The sequence below is a fragment of the Penicillium samsonianum genome (genome assembly GCF_028829775.1).
Source record: "Penicillium samsonianum strain IBT 33392 chromosome Unknown utg000007l_segment0_segment0, whole genome shotgun sequence".
NCBI lineage: Eukaryota > Fungi > Ascomycota > Eurotiomycetes > Eurotiales > Aspergillaceae > Penicillium > Penicillium samsonianum.
In genome coordinates, this window is record NW_026643265.1 from 2,672,345 (window position 1) to 2,694,437 (window position 22,093).

A 22,093-nucleotide genomic window follows, 5' to 3' on the forward strand; every position below is an offset into this window, starting at 1 on the left:
TCTTGTTAGCAAGTGTTATACATGGAAAAGTCGGTTTGCACATTTTAAGCCGTTTTTACCGCCTATACCCTAGCTACATACAACACTACCTAGGTAGCAAGGACTATGTAAACAAAACAAAAAATTACTAACTAACTACTAAAAAGACTATAACTATATGTGCTAAAAAAAAAGACGTGACAAGCCCGTATATGCGACCGACTATTCTTGGTGTATTTGATATACAAAATACATGTAAGAGATACCTAAATCTATCCATTCTAGGTTGCTTGGAAGTAACACGCGTGCTTTGATAATATGCCAGTGCATCAATTAAGAGAAATACACTACATATATACTCGTAGCAATTGAGCCCAAAATAGTCTCATCAAAAATTGGACGGCACTTCATTGCACCTATTATTACAAATATTATAAAATGAGTCATGTATAGCACCTTCTTCTTTCTTATATGTAGCCTGCTCTGCTTTCACAGGCATGTCTGCCCAATACTACTTACTTACTACGTACATGTATATATATGTACGCATGATGTTGTATAACTAGTGCCGTTTGTTGCCTTACAGATCGATGACATGAGTTTCTGTAGAACTACTATATATCTACGACCGAGGAGATGTGTGTTATGTTATAATGGACATACTCATGGTGCTTTATTTTCCCTTCTCCTTTTGTCATTATGGTTCCGTTGTTCTTATAACAAGTTGAGATTGCTTATATATACTTCTTTATCGCCGAAGTTTAGGCTGGGCCACCAAAAATGACTATTTAGGTGCACAGAAAATATTCAAGACCTTATACGTGATCACTACTGCTAAGATTCCCAGACAAAGGAAATTTACAAGTTTTACAGCTTTGGCAGGCTTGACATCTCAGTCACGGCTGGAGGTGCCCTGGTGGGCAGTAACGATATTAGTCAGCGATGGTTGACGCCCGGCGGGCAACACAACAGTGTACACAGCAGTCACCCGATGTGAATGGACTAGATTATTTCTACTAAAACCCATTTCGCTTTGAGAAATTATTGGCAGTGCGTGGAAGGGAACACACGTCTGACAGCCCTTATCCATGCACCCCTCCATTTGATCGACACAGCCGGGGTACCCACTTGAGATGAGTGACCTTCAGAAATCATTTGCCAAGTCAAAACTGGCCAAATTCCCACCCGAAGCACCGATGCCTGGGTCAATGAGCCTGTCAGAGGATGCATGGGAGGATGACTCTTCGACTTCCTCACTGTCGTCGACCGGGACGATGGTCCCATCACCCACGCGACAGCTATTCGCCCGAACGGGCCGACGGTTCGTTTACTTCTCCAATTTCCATGAGCTCAATTTGGGATCAATTGGCTATTTGAATCAGCAGTTATCTAGGATAAAGCTAACATGCGACCACAGACAATCATCTCAAACCTCTTTGACATGGACAGACTTCTTTGACCAGGAGCTCTTTCTTCCAGAGGATGTGGATAATCTCCATATTGTACACCATGTCTATTTAACACCGCCGACTGAATCAGGCCCGCTTTTTGTCATGCACCACGGGGCCGGTTCATCTGGGCTTTCCTTCGCGACGTGCGCGGAAGAGATCCGAAAGATCCTCCCAAAGGCGGGGACCTTATCACTGGATGCTCGAAGCCATGGCCGCACTGTCATGACCACATTAGACGGTGAGACGGACGATGAAGCTCCTTCTACGGCAGCTGCAGCACAGGCTGAATCCTCGGGGAAGGTTGAGCTCGACCTCAGTCTTGAGACTCTGAGCCGGGATCTAGTCCATGTGATCTACCAGACACAAACCAGGATGGGTTGGGAGAAGCTCCCTGATATCATTCTGGTTGGACACAGTCTAGGCGGTGCGGTGATTACGGATGTCGCAAAGAAAGGAGAGCTGGGCCCGAAGCTGTTGGCATACGCGGTATTCGACGTAGTTGAAGGTACGCTGGTCTTTTTTGGTTCATGTCTATCCGATACTGATATCCCTTTCTGACAGGGTCTGCAATGGATGCTCTCCAGAGCATGGAGAAATATCTTTCGACTCGTCCAAGCCGATTCCCATCCCTGCTATCTGGGATTGAATGGCAGTATGTGTCCATCCCGACTGTCCTTTGTTTCCATCATTGCTAACAAATACCACAAGTACTCGCTCCCGCACAATACGGAACACCACTTCCGCTCGCGCCTCGGTTCCGTCCCTCTTATACGAAGAAAGCGAGCCTAGCGACCCGTCCCGTCCTTGGGTGTGGCGCACCAACCTCTCCGCAACGAAACCTTTCTGGGAAAACTGGTTTGTGGGCTTGAGTAGAAAGTTCCTCGATGCACGAGGTGGCAAGCTACTACTACTTGCTGGGACCGACAGACTAGATAAAGAGTTAATGATCGGGCAGATGCAAGGTATGCGCTTCAAAAAAATATCTGTCAGCTGTCTATAAACATTCGGCATCATGCTCACTTCAGTACCACAGGAAAATATCAACTTCAGGTCTTCCCTGAAGCAGGACACTTCGTTCATGAGGACCAGCCTGCGAAGACTGCGCAGATTCTGGCGGACTTTTACCGACGAAACGACCGGAGCGCAATGGTGCTTCCGCCCAAGGTGGCGGATATGCAGGCATCAGCGGCGATGAAGAAGGGGACTGGTGCTCCCGGTGGCCCAACGGGGCACCTGAGATAGTATTTTATGATTTGTCTTGGTGATTGAAATGAGAAACATGATATTAAATGAGAGGCCATTCATAGATGTAAACACATCCTTCTCGAGCAAATACTTGATCTACAAGACTCTTTCTCTAATGCCATTACATCTGCAATTGATGGGATTTAGCTACTTGCATGCAGGGAGATAAAATGATATAAGAAGAAAACGTTTCATTGTCGAATGGGGCGAAAAGAGGATCTTTCTCAGGCCCAGGCCAACCTGACTACACAGGGCAGCCAGAAGTCTAGCCTTCAGTCCGAAGTTCCATACCACCCCGCTGCGACAAACATTAGAGCAAAGAAACAGGAAAAACAAAAAGCTGCCGGGCACGGCAAAAAGTTCGTGCCTCTCCATCGATAAACACCGAGAATCAGGGTTTCGAGATTCCGAACGCCACCGGGATTCCATCACACGGAATCATCATGCGCGGATCGTGAAAAGGGACGTGATAATACAAGGAGGAGTAAGGGTATTCTGAGAGAGAAAAAAAGAGCGCATGACGCCAAGAACAACGGACCTGGGTGCCATTTTAAGGCAAATAGGCACCACCAGCAACCACCAAATTCATATTGGTGAACTTGACCTTGTAGACAGGAGACTTCTTAGTCGGGAAAGCGCTGATTTGGTCGGCCGTGACAACGACGTCCTTTCCCTTCTTTTTCTTGGTCTGGCTCGTCGAGGGGTTTGCGGCTGCATCCAGTCTGGTTCCAGTACCTGTTTCGCCGATGATACGGCCACCCTGTGTGGTTTCCTGTGAACCAGCAACATCCCAAACTCGCACGGTACCATCAGCTCCACCGGAGACCAGCACCGTGGACTCCACGCTCCAGCTGACAGACCAGATCCCACCCTTGCCATGGCCACGCATGCGCTTCAGAAGTCTACCAGGAGCCAGATCCCACAAGATGATGCAACCCTGGTCATCAGCGGATGCTAGAAGCTTTCCATCGCGGCTGCACTCCATCGCGGTGATACTGCCAGTGTGGCCAGTGAACATGCGGACGGCATTACCAGTCGAAACAGCCCACATGCGGACAGTGTGATCAGAGCTGGCAGTGAAAATGTATGCTGAGTTGGGATGGAAGCAGACGACATCCACATCATGATCGTGACCGACGAAGATACGCTGCTGGCGGATTTGGTCACTCACCCACAAACGGGCGGTCCGGTCAGATCCACCGGAGACAAAGTAGTGACTAAAGGGTCCCCAGCTTAGGTCCCAGACAGGGCGGTCGTGGCCCTTGTAGACGACCATACATTGCCAGCTATCAAGAGACCAAAGGCGAACTGTCTTGTCCATGGATGATGAAAGCAGCCAGCGTGCATTGGTGGCAACCTTGTCATCTCCCGAAAGGCTCTCGCGAGCAGATGCGCAAGGCTGGAATGCAACAGCAGTGACGGGACCCGCATGGCCGATAAGACGGCGCGAGCTGGCAGGTGGCGAGTTATCGAGGTCAGGGTCAGCAGCTTGAATGTTGGTGCCATCAAGGCTCCAAATTCGAATATATGACTGCTGGAATCCGACGGCAACAACCTGGCTGTCATCTGAAAAGTCCATGCAAGTAACTCTGTGTATTTGTTAGTAAAGATCTGCATTAAAAAGACTGTTCAGATGAACATACCCATCATAAGTGTTGTGGAATGTGAACATGCACACACTAAGCCCAGGACCGACACCACCTGTGCGAGCCTTGATCTCGAACCGGTCGCGATGTTCCATAACCTTCTTCACCTCAATCTGGACGTCACGAGCAGTGGACTGAGGGAAAGGAAGATCTGCACGATTAGGTGCTTCTTCGTCATCTTCATTTTTAATCATTTGGTCGAACTCTTGAATGAGGGTGTTACGGCCAGCGGCAGGAGGTTGTTTCGCATCTTCCTCGGCCAGTTCAGCCCGCACATCCTCCTCCAGAAGTTGTTCCATAGGGAGTCTTCCGAGTTTCAGGCGGGGAAGTGTGCCGGCCATGGCCGGGTTGTCACCAGTGTAAGCCGAGCCGGGGTGGTGTCCCGGAATGCCTTCATCTTCAGCCGGGAAGGTCTGGTCCGCACTAATTTGGTTCAACATGGCAGCGAAACTGAATCGGTCATCTGCTGCTCGGTCCAAAGTTTTCACCGAGCAAAAGCTGCTGAGAATTGCGTTCATGACAGAACCTCCCTCCTTATCCTTGCTCTCCAGGAACTGGAGAAGATTGGTGTAAGCGGGGTTGCTTAACACAACGCGATATTTGTTGTTTCGGTAAAGCTTAGCAACGGAGTTGTCCTGCAGGTGCTCCGGCAAGCTGATAGGCTCGAAGTGGCGGACGTCATCGGTATGCTCAGGAAGGAACATGTTCTTGTTGGTTTCGAAAAATGACTTCGCATCCTGAGGATAGAAGGAAGTGACCATGTTGAAAAAGGAATAGACAAACAGCGGCCATAGAACACGCCGAAGTTCAGGCTGCGAGAGAATTAGCATTGAGTTATCAAGTCGCTCCTTGTTTGTCGCACCTTGTACAGATCAAGATTTTCCTCAACCCAATTCTTCAGTAAATCTAGTAGAGTATTAGTTGGTATGTTGAGTCACCTGGTTGGAATACCCAGCTCACCAAAGCCTTGTCGAGTCTTGGGACGAGAATCCTCCCCCAGCTGAGGGAGCGGACGCCCATCGATCTCCTGGTTGGCAGACTCCATGCGCAACATTGCCTCTGTACGGCTGTAGCCTTTCTTGGCCAAATAATCAATAACCTAAAAAAGATCGAAAGTTAGCGTACAATTCAAACTGAACTTATTTGAGCAAACAAAAAAAATGGGCAAGACAAGTAGGGTGGGGTGGGAGGAGTTTGAATGAGCAAACAGACAGCCTGTTCACGTGCGCGTGTCTCCTCCAAGGTGAGGGCTTGCAAAGGCTTTGCAATGGGTGGACGCGGCACAGACTGTGCCGGAGTCACATCAGCGGCCACCGGCTTAGGTCTCTTCTGGGTCTTCTGGGTCTGCGAGGTCGTGTTTGGGCGCCGGCGAGGAGGCCGCCAAACCTCGTCTCGAGTGTCCATAGCCACAGCAGTTCTGGCGATGTTTTGTGAAGGCGGTGCGTTTTGTGTGAAGATGAAAGAAAGGTATTGGGTTGATGGGTTGATAAAGATGGATAAACCGAGTGAATGATAATCGGGAAAGTGTGAAGAATGGTTGTTTGGTGAAAACCGCGTGGAGAAATTTATGGATGAATAGTGTATGTTTGCTCTGAGTTGTGATGCCTTGGGTACTCAGTCACAGAGCTTGATCGCGAGTCATTGAGTTGCACTGGGCAATAACAGCTAGCTATCAATGCTCTTCGAGGTCTGTGAAATGAACCATGTTGTCGGTGTTGCAGAGAAACCCGAGTCCTCCATCACGGACTTCCATCACCAACCACAGGCTGCAATGACCAATGAACAAGGAACTCCTGTCCTTGTTGCATCAACCAAATCATCGACGCTGTGGCGCGCTACCTTTGGTTTTCAATCGTCGACACCTCGATCATCATCCAAGGGCTGCAATGGCTAATGAATAGGGTGCTCGAGGGCTCGCGGCATTTTCAATATCGTCGACGTTGAGGCAAAGCACCTTAGAGTCCTCCATCTTGGATCTCTATCACCATGTTCTGGGGGAATCCAGTGGAAATGTCGCCATATATCAAGCTTCTCAAACTCGGCTGATTCCGAAAGACACAGGATGAACACAACGTGCAAAGGGAAGAGGGGACTTGAGGAAAGCAAGACTTCTCGAACAACGCACAAATAAATCACAAGGGTACCTACTATTTGGTTCAAGTTCTGCTGTGACATAGCACCACTTGGTGGTGCACTGGGTCCTGGGGTCGGTGCAGAATGAACGGGGGTTCCAGGTAATGGTTGCTGGGAAGGCATCGCCATCCCATTCCCGTTTACACCTGGTCCCATACTGCCGCTCCGCGGTCCAGGGCTTGGGGCCCCGCCTGGTGCAGACATAATCGACAACTAATCGACAATAACTTTCAGACAAATCCTCAAATTGCGACGGAGAATGGCAACGGAGCAGGGTTGGGTACAATCGCCGGCGATTTATATGATGGGCTTAGGTCGTCAGCTATCAGTGTTTTGTCTAATGTATATAGCGCCCAAAGGTATATGGGACTTCGAGCGTTCAACGATAGAATAATGGATTTGATATCTTGAATTTGATATCCCGACGAGCTGCCCGGGTCCGGGCAACCTCACCGCTTATTAAGACCTCCCCAACTTCCGGCACGTGATTCCACCTAATAAGCTTCCCCATCTCCATTGCGATCTCGATCTCTCGTTCTACACTCGAAAAGCTAGTGGAATTGATTCATACGGACACAGCAATTGATATTCCTCCTTCATACAACCTCCGACTAGTCAACATGGGTGAAAACGCACCCCCGCAAGAGCTACCTAGCTTTACCTCTGCCGATCGCATTCGACAGCTGAATGAGATGGACAAAGTACTACGATCAATTCAATTTATGCAGGAAACATTTGCTGATTCTTCTCCATTAGGATGTTACGAAACTTCTTCATTCTGCTGGTCTCGCGATCCAAGCCTTGACCAACGCCAAACCGGGCCCCGCTTCCGTTGCACCGGATGGATCACTCGACTCGCACAAAACGCGGTTCAAAGAAGCAAGTGCGAAATACTTCGCGCTCCTCTCCTCAGTCGACGTTTCCCTCCGCCGCCAGGTCTACTCCCTAGAGGAATCATCTCTCGTAGGACCCGAGAAGGCCTCGCGCGCAGGGGACACAAAGGTTGGAGCTAGAAACGAAGGAGTCGCGGGAGCTAAATCGCGAGCTCCGAACTCGCTGGACATCAGTCGGCTCAATAGCCGGAAAGATACAGTTGGAAAAGATAAGGAGGCTGAATTGTGGGCGGCTGCTCGTCAATTCGTCGAGCAGATGCAAAAGCCTTCTGAGACAAGCAAGGATTCTAGGCCAGCGAATGAACCGGAGGACATGCAAGTGGATTGAATGGTGAACTATCGGTTTATTCGGCGCGATTGGCTGAGTTTGCTTTATGCGTTTATGATACCCCGGGCCAGCTGCTGCCATTGGCATTGAAATTACGAATACAATGAGCTCCATTGGAAATGATACACACATGTGATTACATGGTACCAGGCGCAAAATGTGTATGGACCAGTGTTCGAGCATGTTCACAGAACTCAGCTATACAAAACGAAAACGCAACGACAGGTATAGTTCATCGGCCTAGCCGAGCAGGATATTTGTCGGAACAGTAAAAAGGCTACTTCTGCATGGACATGATCATTTCCCGCTGGGTTTCCCGGTCTCTGTTCGCATCAGACAATGGGCCCAAGCCTAGGTTCATGTTAGCATATTGCAACGGCATGGATATTATGTGCATCCACTTACTTCGGAGCTCGCCAACGACATCCTTCGCCTTGCCGAAGTAAACCTCCTCTGTGATATGAAAGCCTAGGTCAGCATACAATTTCAAGCCGTTAAATGACGGGTAGAGAAAGAAACATACGCAGCAAATTTCGCATCTTCAACTCCATATCCTCCACCAGCCTGCCCACATTGGCGACATGGCTAGCATCCGACTCCACAGGCATATCAACCTCCACCTGGCGAGTCATGTTCCCGCTGAGGTCCATATCACCAAGAGCCTCGGTTTTGTTGGCCAGGTGGAGGATAACGGTACTAGTGAGTTTGTAGTGGGACATGCGAGCGCGGTCGGTGGCCTCGAAAACGTGAATGCTGTCCCATTCGCCGGAGCTCTGGGAACCCGGGGTGACACCTAATCGAAAGAAACAGTCAGTCAGTCGCAATCTAAAGCATAGAAAGGGATCCACAGTCAATCCGTAACGCACCCTTCTTCAATAGAATCACGCCAGCAAATCCATCGTCCAAATCCCAGAAATACACACTCCCCACGCCTCCCTCATAGTACAGCTCGCGGTAAACATCGAACGACTCGTTGGCGGCAACCTCGAGCTTGCGCACTCGCTCACTGGGCACGGTACCATCCTCAAGCGGAGGATCAAACTCATTGCTCCATGGTGACCGGTAGCTATCGCCGTCGCGGTTGTAGTCGCAGAGCAGATAGTCGCGGTTGCTCTGCGGGCAGCGGCGAATCTCCAGGGGCTGGTCAACGGAGGAGAGGAGGTCTTCGGTGAGTTCGGGGACAATTGAGGTAATGGCTTGCAAGTTGGTCTTGGTGTCCCGTGGGTTCAGGCGCCGAAGGAGGTCGCTGCAGAGGGGGGTGGTCAGCTCACTTGTCTCCGACTGCATGGGGCGGGGTTGCGTCCGAGTCTGGGATTGTCAAGAAAGGTGTCATGGTTGGTGGGAAAGGGGGGTTGTAGTGCCATATTAGTTGAGACAGGTTACTCACAGCGCGCTGTCGAATTGTGCATCAGCCATGGTTGCGAAGGTTGGTTGTATATCTGTTGCTCGACGAATGGCGGTGTTGATCTTGGGCGGATGAGGTGCGTGCACGTTTCGGGCTGCTTGCGTGGCAGTACATGATATCTATATCAAGTGCAACCTTGGAATACATTAACTTCAATTTGCATCTATAAAAAGACGGGAAAAGACTGCACAAATATACAGCTACAAATATCTGTACTATGTAGTCAAGCTTTGCTTTATTTGATTATCTTTGATTCTTAATTTAGCGTATGGAATACGTCCACTGTCTGCAAGATCGTAAGGGAAAAGACCGGCCATTGTCGGATTGCTGGATCTTCAGTGTTCTCGCAAGAAATGGACGAAACCATTCTCCTCAGATTTATGTAATGGACTTTTCTGAGGGGTGTGACTATCATAAGCCCAGCAGTCGAGTAAGGCTTGTGAGTCTAAAATATCTCGAAGATCTTTGCCAGGAGTGTTTAGAATGCACATCACAACCATCTCGGAGAGTGTAAAAATAAATCAATATGGAGTTGACACTGTGCATAAAGCCTCTCTTAAGTAGAACCAGAAACGAGACTCATCTCCTCCTGCCACCACCCCGCAAACACATTCAACCTCTCCGTCCGTACCCTAGCCATCTCCCTCCCCGTAGTAGTCTTCATCATCCCCTCCAGCTTAACCAACTTGTCCCCAAAATGCTCAATGGAATTATCCATCTCCCATTTCCCATCAACGCAATATTTCTTCCCTACAGCCCCAAGGAAGGTAAAACACCTGCCAATTCCAACAGCCCCGATGGCATCAAGTCGATCAGCGTCCTGGACAACCCCAAGCTCGACAAACCCATCCTCGTCAATCATCCTCCGAATCAACGCCGGATCCTTGCATTCAGTCGTATAAGAAACATGGGACACAATCGTCTGCACCCGGGATGCGAGTTCTGGCGTCGCACCCCGCGCAAGGAGCGCATGCTGCACCATCGTCGTTGGGTCGGGTTCTTCGCTTCCAGGAGCTGCATCTATCTTAGATAGGTACTTTCTGTCGCCAATGTCATGCAACAGTGCTGCGAGCTTGACAACTGCCCCGTTGTATTGCGTTGTCGGGTGCAGTTCCCGCTCTGCTTCCAGGATCTTGTTGGCGAGCGCTCCCACTCTGTGGACGTGTGCTGGGTTATGCGATGGGTCGTGGCCTGACATGCAGTCTGTCACGAAAGCGGACATCCTGCTGAAGAGCGCTTGGAATTCTTCGCTGGTCTCATCCATTGTGGGCGCTTTTGATCCGGTTGTTGGGGGATTGGTTTTTTTGGTTGGTTCGATGATATAGACTGAATGGTATACCAACGGTTCAAGTTGGATTTTTATACCGAGGTGACTTTTGGTTTTTATGTTCCTAGGCAACAGCACTATATTTGGAAGAAAATACCGAATCTCCCCCGCAGTAAACAAATTTGGCGGTGAATGACACTCGCCTCGTTTTTTTCATGTCAACTTATAGCTACGGAGATAGCTCCGGGAATGCGTATTGCAATTTTACGCAGTATGAGCCCTGGGTCCCCGTGGGATTGTGGAAACAGCTTCATATTTATTGAAGATATAGACAGGCCTCTATATTGTAGATGCGGGGTGCCAACTTTGCGGGGACTGATCTGCAGCGAAGGCATTGTGGTTAGGACCAATATAAGTTGAGAGATTACTATACAAAGTCTTCATTGAATGTGAAAAAACATCCGATTACGCTCGTTGCAAATATGATCATTCCATTAAAAAAATGCTTCAAATTGATATCCAAGAACACTATTACACGGACGAAAGCAAAATTATGTCACAAGGCCAACAGGGCTACCCCATAGATCCAGATCGGGGACAGTCCCGTATGACCATGCCAAATTACAAGGTAGTAAACCGAAGACCCAATCCAATCTGCTCACAGAGCAAAAGCAGCAACAACCAGGCCGAAGAGGGCAGCAGCGGAGGCACCGAGCTTGACATTGGGAGCAGCGTTGGTGGTCTGCTGCGAGAAGCCCGAGGAGCTGGTAGCAGTGGCCGAGGAGGAAGAGCCATCGTTGCTGCTGCTGTTGTTGTTGTTGCTGCTGTTGTTACCCGAAGCTGAAGGCTGATGTTAGCAGAGCTCCGTAACAACAAAAATGAATGTAGACATACACTTGGAATCAGTGCTGGACGAGTCAGAGCTGGTTTGTGTGGCAGTGCTGCCGGTACCAGTGGAGGTGGTAGAGGAGTGGGTTGCAGTTGCACCGCTGCCGTTGCCGCCCCAGAAGTGCGAGCTGTAGCAGGACTGCTCACAATCGGCGTACTTCTGAGTATCAGCCGGGGAGCCAGTGCCCTGTGGGCAGGAAGCAACACAGTCGTTAGTGTCATTTGCCTGGTTATCGCTGGGGCAGGGCACATGGTAGCATTTGGCTGTGCAGCAGATATCCTTGGCTTCACCTACAGTTGAAGTTGGATTAGTATCAAGCTAAAGACGAGAGGCTGTGGGAAAGGGTAGCTTACAGCTCTTTGCGCACTCAGCCTCGGGAGTAGTAGTAATGGTTGAAGGGTTCGCGGTGGTAGTGTCTGCGGCGGCGGCGAAAGCCAGCAAGGCCGAGAGAGCAAGGATGCTGAACTTCATGTTGAGTAGAAAGGTAGCAAGAATGATCAAATCAGTGAAGGAAAAAGTGCTAGTAAGTATTGACAGATATGGTAGTAAGGAGTGGCAGATGTAGGGTGGGAAAAGGGCAAACGGCGAAGTATTAAATATTATTGAGAACAAGCCTACAAAGCAAACGGACGCCCTTGGCCCTGACATGGACTTTGCCTCAATACAAACCCAAGAGACCGAAACAGGCATACCAAGGATTCCCATTCGTGATGTCTCATATTTAATCCGAGGATGTCAAAGCCATTGAGTTTGGCGCTTTGGTTTCGACGAACCAAGCCCATCCAGGTGATGCACGGCGATCATCTTACTTCCCCGGACAAGGATATTATGCAGAACAATCTCCCCCTTAGGAAGGGGGTTTCTGTTTTGTCGCAAATTGAGACCCTTGGTAGTACGGAGGAGACCTATCAAATTGGACAATATTGATTGACTTCAGGCATTAGCGTGTGAGCAAGGGACCAATCTATTTTCTGCTAGAGTATATTGCCATTCCTATTGGCTCTTAGAGCTCGGCAGGAGAACCTTGGAACCTTTAATGTCACAAAGAAACGCAAAAGACAACCTTAAGGATTTAGGTAGTTAACTAATACAGAGTATATTGTGCACAATCACCTGGGTAGGTATTCTCTATGTGGCTACTGTTTGTCAGGTGGAATATCAAAATAGAATGGAGGTTTTGTTAGGGGCAATGGGACCAGGCACATGTTCAATGTGATAAACAAACATGCGATTTGAATTCCTCAAGCACCTACTCCGTGTATAGGTTCTATATACTCCGTACCCTGTAGTTAGTCTAAGCTCGGCCATTAGGGAGATGAAGTCCACGGGTGCATATAATAAAGATTTGGCGCTCAATAGATCAGGGTTCAGTGCAAACCATACAAACACAATCTCATCACCTGACCACGCGACGCGACGCGAGACGCTTGCACATACGGAGTGTAATGGCAATGCCTTTCAACTATCCGCGCGATGTCGACAGATTCCGAGTCGGATTACTTCGATGATGACGACTTCGTAGTCCCTGGAACCCCCGATGGGCCCTCCCGTCCCGCAAAACGCCGCCGCGTTCGAAATCGCGGGGAAGAGCGCGAAGGTCAAGATGACGGTTCTTCGATCGATTCGTTCTCTGATATGGAGGATGACGAGTTACCCTCCGGGCACCGAGAATCACCTCGTGGTTTTGAAGAATACCAGGATCGCTCCAAAATTAAGAGCTGTGTACTGAAGCAAGCCAGTGTCCAAAATGACATGTTCGTCACGCAACTCACGCAACCCTCCTCAAGTCCGGAACGAATACGGGGTCCGCGGTGGCAGAAGCCTGTTGCAAAACCCCCTCCGCCAAAATTTGAAACTGGAGGACAAGATGGTGGTGGTGGTGGTGGTGGTGGACAGGAGAGAAATCATTCCCATGATGATGAGGAGTTGATGGCCGCTATCGCGGCCTCCTTGGATTCATTTGAGGAGGAAAAAACAACCAGAGCGGTATTTCTACCCCCGAGTTTATCAAACAATACTGCTCCGAAAAAGCTTGCCCCGACGGAAAAGGCAAACACGCATATCTCGGCGGATGTCCCGTTTGAGCTGGAGGACATACCTGAAGGTGCATTTGATTCTTCGCCATCATTGTCACCAGTAGCACGACCAGTCCAGCCTGCAATTCCGCAATTCAGTCAATCTCGAGGCTCAATTCGACAACCCCATCTTAGACAGAGCACATTATTCGGCATGGTTGCTCCAAACCCCGAGGTCTTGGTACCTCGCCAACAAGACTGGGGGCCATCAGAGAAGACTGAACCACCAACCCAACACAAACTTGTCAAGGATACTTTGGATACATGGGTCTACCCCACGAATTTGGGCAAAACCAGAGATTACCAGTTCAACATCACTCAGGCAGGCCTGTTTCATAATCTACTCGTGGCCTTGCCAACGGGTTTGGGAAAGACATTCATAGCGGCTACAATTATGCTGAACTGGTTTCGCTGGACGAAAGACTCGCAAATCATTTTTGTAGCACCAACGAAACCCTTGGTTTCGCAGCAGGTATCGGCCTGCTTGGATATTGCCGGAATCCCACGCTCTGAGTCGACCATGCTCACAGGAGGGGCATCACCGGGTATTCGCGCCGAAGAGTGGAAATCAAAGCGGGTGTTTTTCATGACACCCCAAACACTTATCAATGACCTGAAGACCGGAATCGCTGATCCCAAGCGAATCGTATTGTTGGTCGTTGATGAAGCTCATCGCGCCACGGGTGCGTATGCATACGTGGAGGTGGTCAAATTCCTTCGGCGCTTCAACAACAGTTTCCGCGTGCTCGCACTTACAGCAACGCCGGGCTCAACAGTCGAATCGGTACAGTCGGTTATCGATGGCCTGGACATAGCACGTGTCGAAATCCGTACCGAGAACTCGATCGACATTCGCGAGTACGTTCACGCTCGCAATATCGAGATAGAAATATTTGAGAATTCAGATGAAATGATTTTCTGTATGGACCTCATGTCTGCGGCCTTGCAGCCCTTGCTCGACCAACTCCGGACCATCAACGCCTACTGGGGACGTGACCCTATGGGGCTAACTGCGTACGGTCTCACAGTGGCGAGGCAACAATGGATGCAGTCCGACGCTGGTCGTAATGCCAATTTCGGCTTGAAAGGCAAAGTCAACTCCATTTTCACTGTTCTTGCTAGCTTGGCCCACGCTATTGATCTCCTCAAGTATCATGGCATCGTGCCATTCTATCGCCATGTCATTCATTTCAAGTCAAGCTCCGAGGGACAGAAAGGCGGAGGTGGCAAATATCAAAAGCAAGTTGTACAAGATGATAGTTTCAAGAAACTACTCAGCCATCTTGAACCATGGAGTAAGAATCCAGAGTTCATTGGCCATCCGAAATTGGAATATCTCAAGTCAGTGGTTTTGAATCATTTTATGGACAGGGGTGAAGGGAAAGAGTTGCCTGACGGCACTAGTGGGCCTGCGACTCGAGTCATGATCTTTGTGCATTTCCGTGACAGTGCTGAAGAGGTCACGAGAGTGCTTAAAAGATACGAGCCCATGATTCGGCCTCATGTTTTCGTGGGCCAATCAAGCGCTAAAGGCTCTGAAGGCATGGACCAGAAGACACAACTCAGAATCATTGAGGATTTTAAGAAAGGCACATACAACACGATCGTTGCTACCTCCATCGGCGAGGAAGGATTGGATATTGGAGAGGTCGATCTGATCGTGTGCTATGACTCGTCGGCATCGCCCATTCGCATGCTGCAGCGCATGGGTCGAACTGGCCGTAAGCGGGCTGGTAACATCACTCTGCTATTGATGAAAGGCAAAGAAGAAGACTCCTACATCAAGGCCAAAGATAACTACGAAAAGATGCAGCAAATGATTGCCAGTGGCGCCCGATTCACGTTTCACGACGATCGTTCTGCACGCATCTTACCCGCGGGCGTTCGTCCAGTGCCTGATAAACGACTGATCGATATACCTCCGGAGAACTCGCAGCAAGGACTGCCCGAGCCGAAGCGTAAAGGGCGAGCACCAAAACGACCTGCCAAGGTGTTCCACATGCCCGATGATGTGGAGACAGGGTTCACTCGAGCCTCGACTTTGGCTGGCGACAAACCCCAGAAGAAGAAAGCCGCTGCGCCCAAAAAGGCAGCCCACCCCAAAAAGAGACCCCGGACCCCCACGCCCGAGCCTGTGGATGTTCCGTCGCTGGAGGACGTTGTTCTTAGCACGAGTGAGCAAAATGATCTTGAACATCATTATCAGAACATCGGTGCCACTTCTCCCCAGTTCATCCGATTCCCTCGCAACGACGCCTTTCCACGCCTGCAACTCGTTGAAAGGCCTACAAAGAGCGTCAAACATGGGTCTCTCACGCGACGCATGGTGAAAGCTTTACAGAAGATGCATGAGGCAGGCCCTGACTATGATCATCGATTCAAAGAGATCTTGGCCCGCGAACCTCCTTCGTCAGACGAGTCCAGTCGAACGTTCCGGAAGGATTCGGTTAAGAAGCCTCGGCGCAACCCAAAGCCCTTGAAAACACCGTCTAAAAATACTGCTCGACGAGCTTCCACCAAGGCCACTGCAAACCCCGCTGGCGGGGATGTTGTTTCATTATTGTCTCCAGATCGTGAACTCAAGCAGAAGCACGATCCATTTGCCTTCATAGATGATGACTTTGGTGATGACGGCTCGGATTTTGAACTGATGGACGCTAGCCTTTTGTTTAGTAGTGGGTCCAAACCTAAGGGTCAGAAACCGAACAGACCAATTATTGAAGATAGTGATGAGTGATGAAATAGAGACAGGCGTTGGATGCTGTTTGGATATGGGAAGGTTCTTGTCAGATTCGAACATAGGAATGCCATTGGATACAGTTGATCATATTCATTCCTATAACTACATAGCCTACAATAAGTTGGTTGCTGTCATTGTATGCAGGATCGTGTGATGTAATAATGGAATGTATCCAACCCTGCTTATCTCTTTAATAATAACACTTCCACATAACAGCCCTGGAGGTATACATGGAATAAGTTGTATTTTTTTGGTGCTTTGCAGCTATCTGTTTCTTGGTGATTGTATTCCATTCTAGCTTAGGGCTTGTTGAAAGGGTGCATACCACTCCCGCTGCCTAAAAAAAGAGACAAACCTGGCTGTAAATCATCGCCGAGCCTCCCATCTATCAGAACATAAAAACTCCAAGAACGTTCGGGGCTGGATCTGGGTATTTGGGTATTTGTGTGTTTGTGAACGATATCAAACGTGTAATGTCAATCCGAGAGCAAAGAAATTAGGAAGCCGAAAACAACCCACCTCCAGAGAAAGATAGATAGTATGGGTTTATGCAAAAGTGTAGTATGTTGAGAGTCAAAGCAAAATAAAATCGAAAGGGAGAAATGAGGAAAGAAGAAGCACCAGACTCCGATTGCGATCAGCGACACCGCGCGAGCACAACGTCTAAATCAATGCAAAGAGTGTAGAGCTAAAAAAAAGAAAAGACAAAAAAAAAGAGGGAATATCGAGTCAATCAGACACGGTCCCGAGCAAAGTCAAGCACCTCGCAATCATCTTCAAAGAAACCATCGTCGGCTTTCAGTGGAGTGGAGTGTCTCTTCTTGCGGCGGGTGGTGATAACAACTTCCTCCACATTGCCGGTGCTGTTTCCAAGTGTGATGAGGTTTTCTATATCTCCGCCAGCCCCAAGTGAATGTCCATGGATGACGGCGTTCTCATCTTCGTCATCGCCGTGGTCATCGCTGGAGCTGTTGAATGACCTCAAGTGCACTTTGATCAGCGGGATATCATTGCCAAAGACCCATTGTCCGCTCGGCTCACTTGCATCGCTACCAGAAGAGAAGACACTCAAACCAACCCGCTGGTCCGTGTGGAACGGCTGGTATGGGGTATTTGTCTCGATCTCAGCTTGCGAGAGAGGCTGACAAAGGGATCTTACAGCACTAGATGGCTGAGAGCTGACCGAAGGAAGAATAAGAGAGGCATGGGCTGCTAGTTCTGGATCAAAGGCAGACAAAGGAGCCGGTCCACAAGGACCCTGGAGATTGTCAGGGAGTTTGACTTGGGACTCCTTACCGCCGATAACGGAGTGAGGCTGTCGGTTCTTGTGGCCGGGTACTGTAGCACGCTTCAGGCGGTACATCTTGAAGTGTCCGCCATCCACAACACCCAAGAATATGAGACCCTTGCTGCAAATCCACGTCACCCGAGAAGGTGCAGGGTCTCGAGCTAGCCCTGGCAAGTGTAGACGGTTCTCACCGACATGGCGCAGAGTATTGACAGTACCAGTTGCGGCGCCCATTGACTTGCTCAGGCCTGCGGCAACAACCTTCCCGCTCTTTACGCTCGCAGCCGAAGGTAACGCAAATCCACTCATACTGGGAAATGCAGCGCCCGTGGACGGGACACGACCCCGGACAGCGGAGAAGAATGGCTGCGTTTTACCGCCAACCAACTTCATGGCCGCTGACAACGGGTTGCCACCGGCAGCTTGGCTGGTCACCTCATCTGTCATGGGGTCGATAGCCAGTGGCTTATTTGCAGTAGACTTTGCACGGCGGAATGGGGGCCATTGAAATGCGCTTCGGGGTAGATCGAAAACGTGGACGGTGCCTTTACGTGTAATTACAGCCAATCTATCACCCACCGGCGCTGTCCAAATCACATCGACGATACTAGATGTAGTCAACCGCGCGTATCTAGCAATCTGGCGCACATTGGGATTCTGTCCGGTCTGGTCATCAGCCATAAAAGCCATGGACCGACAGTGCTTGAGTTGCATGAGATCCCACACGTATTGCACATCGCCCTTCTTGCTCGCTGTGAGCAACATCAAGCCGTTAGGAGAAAGAGACAAGAAGCTGCAACCATTAGGAACCTGGAACGTCGAGACTGGGTGGATAAACACATTTCGTATATCTGTGCCGTCTTCGAATCGTTTCAGGTCGATGATGGATACCGTGTCAGGTTCTGTGGCTGATGTTTGTGTATCTTGAGCATGGGTTGGAGGGAATAATCCATATCCCTGTGTTTGGGGGTCCAGCCCCTGAGGTGGCCGACGTGGAGAGGTGCCGGCTGCTTGCTGGGTGTTCCAATAATTGTTCCAGGCCTGCATTCCCTGATCACCCATCCAGCGGGCACCTCTGACGAGTTCTTGGGCAACGCCTCTTGCCATTTTGTCGAAGAAACTTTCCCCTTCTCCTACGTCTGTCGCACACGATACCGAGGGGACAGCAGGAGGACTGCGGGTTTCAATTCCCGGAACCTTGCCGAGGATCAAACTCGAAGGAACAGTGCCCTGGATCGATCCTCTATAGGCTGAGGATGGTGGAGCGAATGCAAGCCACCTTCCTTGTACAGCTAAGATGGGTCTTTCCAGGGCAGAAGAACCATGGGGAGAGTCGGTGCTAGTCCCCTCTGGATCAGTTGTAGAACTTGAAGAGGTCGAGTAGCGCCGGGTTTCTTTGGACTGAACCCCAGTCCATGTCTTACCCAGGCACTGGTATGCAGTTGTTTCCGGGGATAGGACATGTCTATAAATATAAACTTCCCCGCTGACCCCAGATGCTAAGATAGTGTAAGCACCGGTTGTGAAGAGCTTCAATTTTCCCACAGGCGAGGGTGCAAAGGACGGGAGGCCGGGGGGATTTTCCAGGCAAGGCACAGGCTTGCTTGCAAACAGGGTGGAGACATGTTCGCTGGTCCGGAAAGAGTAAACTTCAACTCGGGTTTGGTAGAACTGAATGTCGTCTCGAGCAGAGCGCTTGTCGTTAGAGTGACCGCGAATGGTCGAAGGAGGAATTTCATTTGCGTCCGATGTTGCAGATGAGACTCGACCTTCCTCCTCTTGAGGCGGCAACGGCCCATGAACAATGACAGCCACATGCGGCCGGGACGATGCAAAGGGGTCACTAGATGGGTGACCAGACAAGAGTTTGGCCTCGATTACACGGCCATTTAACCCAGTGATCTGTCCCACAAGCCGAGTTCGGCGATCTTCGATGGCGAGGATCTGCACGGCGCCATCTGTCCCAACCAGCAAGACGTTCATTCCTGTCCGCGAGCCTTTAGGTGACAAGCTAGGCAGCGTATCAAAGCTACAAAATGAATAGTTTCCCTCGGTGGAAGATCGATTCTGAGTTGGAAGAATATCGATGTCTGGTGCTCCGAAGAAATGTGCTTGAGGAAGATGAGGGGGAGGCGCGTGATTGCCCATTGGGCTCCCGTAAGAGTGACTTTTTCTTCTATCCACAGACTGTTGTCTCGAATTGAGACTACTTCGGTAGCCATTACCGTAACTAGATGGTAAAGGTCGAGTCTGAGGAGATGCCGAGGAAGGATGGCTGAAGCCACCCCTTTCTTGGATCGTTGGAAAATTCAGGGGCGATGCACTAGGCAGTGATGCACTTGGTATATTCCCATCCATAAGATCGGCGGGAGGGCTCTTTCCATAAGGCACTGATTGCGCCCACGTATCGGTGCGGCTAGTGAGATCGTCACCTGCTGGCTCATCGAGGGAATCGAGAACATCCAGAACAGGCGACGTGATAGTTGGGTTTACATGGTGTTCAATAAGGGGTTCGGGGTCTGGGTAGGAGAGAGGCTCCTCTGGTGGTGGGGCAGATGATTGAATGCTATCCATGCAATCTGGCGTTAATGGCACGCATTCATCAGAAACCAGGCAATCACCGGTGGATACATACATATCATCCGGTGGGGTTTCAGTTGCAGCCCTGGCCACCTTGTTCTTCTTGCTCTTCTTCTTTTTGCTTTTCGCACTTGGTTCATGCTCTGGTATGGTCCGGTTCTGTTCCGGGGCGAAGGAACTATCGTCTTCGGGCAAACGGTTGTGCTGGCGGATGAGATCGTCAGATACGACCGGGAGCATTCAAATAGATGATGCCTCAGTGAGAGGCGATAGAGAAGTAACGGAATGAAGCCGCTCTCAGGACCTTATTTGTGGTCTGAGAACGGATATGTAGGATCGTTCTGTTCGAGATCCTAACTGGGCACCGGGACCTTGGGAGGTATCACTAAAGAAGAGGATGGCTTTCATGGAATCAATCAAATGATCAAACATCACAGCAGCCTGAAGATACTGGAAATGCATACCTGTATTCACAGTATCCTTAAAAATAAGGGAGTTGTGGCGAACGCAGGCACCACTAACAGCGTATCTAGAGCGGAGATCACCCTAGACACGCGGGGAAGCTTTGATAGATAAGCACAACACAGCAACAGCTTGAGATAGTTCAAGCTGGTGCAGAAAATAGTAATCCAAAATGACTTGCATCCACAAGTTCCAAAGTTGAAGTCCGAAGATGAGTCAAGAAGGAAGAAGGATGATGTTATGGTTCGCGATAAGAGAAGAGGGGGAGGGAGCTGACCCCAGGTCACCAGTCAGGTACGGGGCTATTAGGGTGTAATAGGATGTAATAGGGGGGGACTGAGTCAGACCACAGAATAACCCTCTGACGGTGTCATTCCCAAAGAAAGCATGATCTGAGTCTCGGTCTTAACTCCTTTGTCTATCTTTGTTTTCTATTCACCAATCCCGACTTCACAATGTACCTTGTGGCCATGAACAATACGCATATGAGGGGAAACCTGTCAAACCATGCAAACGCCGATAAGGCCCTCTTAGTCATGTCTTTGCGGCCTACATGCCCAGGCCCCTCGTCATTACTTGCTGCTAATTATTGCCTCCTTACATGCTTTGACAAGGTACTGCATGGTTGAAGTCAGCAGCCGAGTCCACCCGTGTCCTTCCTAGCCATTCCTGACCATTCCTTGTTTGTTTTGTCAATAAAGTTAGCCCGTTGAAGGAGTGGCTGGCGTCATCGTTGGCTCCAGCCGAGGTCACAGGACATTTGCGGCGTGGGCAAAGATGACGACTTGTCTGAGCTTTGATGGCAAATGACATTTGTGCCGGGAATTTCAGGCTCTTTTGTTTGGGTTACATGGTAATTTGGTCCATATATTCACATATATGGCCGCTTTAGCCTCCACTATTCTGGGCCATGTCCAAGGTATATCCAGCATGAAAGTGTTTGCAAGGCGCTCAATATAACAAAATTAATTAACTTGAGATGTGTTTTGATAGCCGCTGAGCTTCGGAATGGTTGATAGTACAGAGTGCTGTCACAAGAGGATTGCCCTCTCTCCTGATATGACGTCCATGGTCGCTTAGGTCTTCTTCTTGGCCGCAGCCTTAGCCTTAGCTGCCTTCTTCTTGTTGCTGTTGATCATGACAATTCCGATGAAGGTGCCTACCACGGCAGAACCCAAGAGTGTGAGGATGACGGGGATGCGGATGGCCCAAACACGGGGCGGGAAGATGTCGTGGAGAGGGTGGCCGGGGTCGACGAAGGGCTGTAGAACAAACATCAGCGTGGAAAACCAAACATTATCATCAATTAGCATACCATCAACAGGGTCCACGCAGTGTAGTAGAGAAAGATCGCAGTCGCGACCAAAAGCATGACGGATCCCACGAGTTGGCCCAGCTAAAGCACAGTCAGTGGGGTATGTCCATTGAATGGGGGTAGATAATTTACCATTCTGATAAAGAGCGGTAATTCTAAAAAGGAAAAGAAATATGAAGGAACGTCGATGAATCCTGGGCTGGACAGAACTACCAGGAATCTCAGGAGCTCCCGTTGTCCCTAGTTGGCCTCTGGTCACGTGCACCGCGCTAGAGCTTTCTCCTGCTGCATCCTTGAATAATCTTGTAACCTCAGTCCGGCTGAGATTCGCAACCACCGTCCCTCCGGTGTACATTAAACCTTCCCCCCTACCCCGGAGGCCTCTCTATTCATCTAA

General features: G+C 49.7%; 10 protein-coding genes across 10 annotated transcripts; 4 read left to right on the plus strand and 6 right to left on the minus strand.

The window, feature by feature from the left end:
* Positions 1-957: 957 nt before the first annotated feature.
* ppe1 (putative ribosomal protein/carboxylic ester hydrolase (Ppe1)) lies at positions 958-2,785 on the plus strand. Its single transcript, XM_057284609.1, has 5 exons — positions 958-1,300; positions 1,397-1,935; positions 1,992-2,082; positions 2,139-2,392; positions 2,464-2,785. Exons 1-5 carry the CDS (start codon positions 1,113-1,115, stop codon positions 2,670-2,672), a joined length of 1,281 nt encoding a protein of 426 aa, XP_057130875.1. The 5' UTR covers positions 958-1,112; the 3' UTR covers positions 2,673-2,785.
* A 440-nt stretch (positions 2,786-3,225) lies between these two features.
* On the minus strand, positions 3,226-5,725 carry N7471_011891 (putative transcription initiation factor TFIID subunit; the record flags this gene model as incomplete). The annotated part of the gene is made up of 5 exons (XM_057284610.1): positions 3,226-4,264; positions 4,319-5,133; positions 5,184-5,227; positions 5,282-5,420; positions 5,534-5,725. 5 exons carry the CDS (start codon positions 5,723-5,725, stop codon positions 3,226-3,228), a joined length of 2,229 nt encoding a protein of 742 aa, XP_057130876.1.
* Positions 5,726-5,996: 271 nt separating this feature from the next.
* Positions 5,997-6,215, plus strand: N7471_011892 (uncharacterized protein; the record flags this gene model as incomplete). The annotated part of the gene is made up of 1 exon (XM_057284611.1): positions 5,997-6,215. One exon carries the CDS (start codon positions 5,997-5,999, stop codon positions 6,213-6,215), a length of 219 nt encoding a protein of 72 aa, XP_057130877.1.
* Positions 6,216-7,074: 859 nt separating this feature from the next.
* On the plus strand, positions 7,075-7,675 carry N7471_011893 (mediator of RNA polymerase II transcription subunit 11; the record flags this gene model as incomplete). Its single annotated transcript, XM_057284612.1, has 2 exons — positions 7,075-7,155; positions 7,211-7,675. The coding sequence occupies 2 exons, from the start codon at positions 7,075-7,077 to the stop codon at positions 7,673-7,675; spliced, it is 546 nt and encodes a 181-aa protein (XP_057130878.1).
* Positions 7,676-7,952: 277 nt separating this feature from the next.
* On the minus strand, positions 7,953-9,091 carry cap2 (F-actin-capping protein subunit beta; the record flags this gene model as incomplete). Its single annotated transcript, XM_057284613.1, has 5 exons — positions 7,953-8,026; positions 8,081-8,128; positions 8,199-8,468; positions 8,542-8,921; positions 9,063-9,091. The coding sequence occupies 5 exons, from the start codon at positions 9,089-9,091 to the stop codon at positions 7,953-7,955; spliced, it is 801 nt and encodes a 266-aa protein (XP_057130879.1).
* A 545-nt stretch (positions 9,092-9,636) lies between these two features.
* Positions 9,637-10,344, minus strand: N7471_011895 (HD domain-containing protein; the record flags this gene model as incomplete). Its single annotated transcript, XM_057284614.1, has 1 exon — positions 9,637-10,344. One exon carries the CDS (start codon positions 10,342-10,344, stop codon positions 9,637-9,639), a length of 708 nt encoding a protein of 235 aa, XP_057130880.1.
* A 661-nt stretch (positions 10,345-11,005) lies between these two features.
* N7471_011896 (uncharacterized protein) lies at positions 11,006-11,707 on the minus strand (the record flags this gene model as incomplete). Its single annotated transcript, XM_057284615.1, has 3 exons — positions 11,006-11,187; positions 11,242-11,526; positions 11,590-11,707. The coding sequence occupies 3 exons, from the start codon at positions 11,705-11,707 to the stop codon at positions 11,006-11,008; spliced, it is 585 nt and encodes a 194-aa protein (XP_057130881.1).
* A 1,002-nt stretch (positions 11,708-12,709) lies between these two features.
* Positions 12,710-16,048, plus strand: mph1 (3'-5' DNA helicase; the record flags this gene model as incomplete). The annotated part of the gene is made up of 1 exon (XM_057284616.1): positions 12,710-16,048. One exon carries the CDS (start codon positions 12,710-12,712, stop codon positions 16,046-16,048), a length of 3,339 nt encoding a protein of 1,112 aa, XP_057130882.1.
* Positions 16,049-16,784: 736 nt separating this feature from the next.
* On the minus strand, positions 16,785-20,159 carry N7471_011898 (uncharacterized protein; the record flags this gene model as incomplete). The annotated part of the gene is made up of 1 exon (XM_057284617.1): positions 16,785-20,159. The coding sequence occupies one exon, from the start codon at positions 20,157-20,159 to the stop codon at positions 16,785-16,787; it is 3,375 nt and encodes a 1,124-aa protein (XP_057130883.1).
* A 612-nt stretch (positions 20,160-20,771) lies between these two features.
* Positions 20,772-21,896, minus strand: N7471_011899 (dolichol phosphate-mannose biosynthesis regulatory protein). The gene is made up of 3 exons (XM_057284618.1): positions 21,829-21,896; positions 21,697-21,777; positions 20,772-21,643 (listed from the first exon to the last, which is right to left on the minus strand). Exons 1-3 carry the CDS (start codon positions 21,829-21,831, stop codon positions 21,458-21,460), a joined length of 270 nt encoding a protein of 89 aa, XP_057130884.1. The 5' UTR covers positions 21,832-21,896; the 3' UTR covers positions 20,772-21,457.
* Between the last annotated feature and the right edge of the window lie 197 nt (positions 21,897-22,093).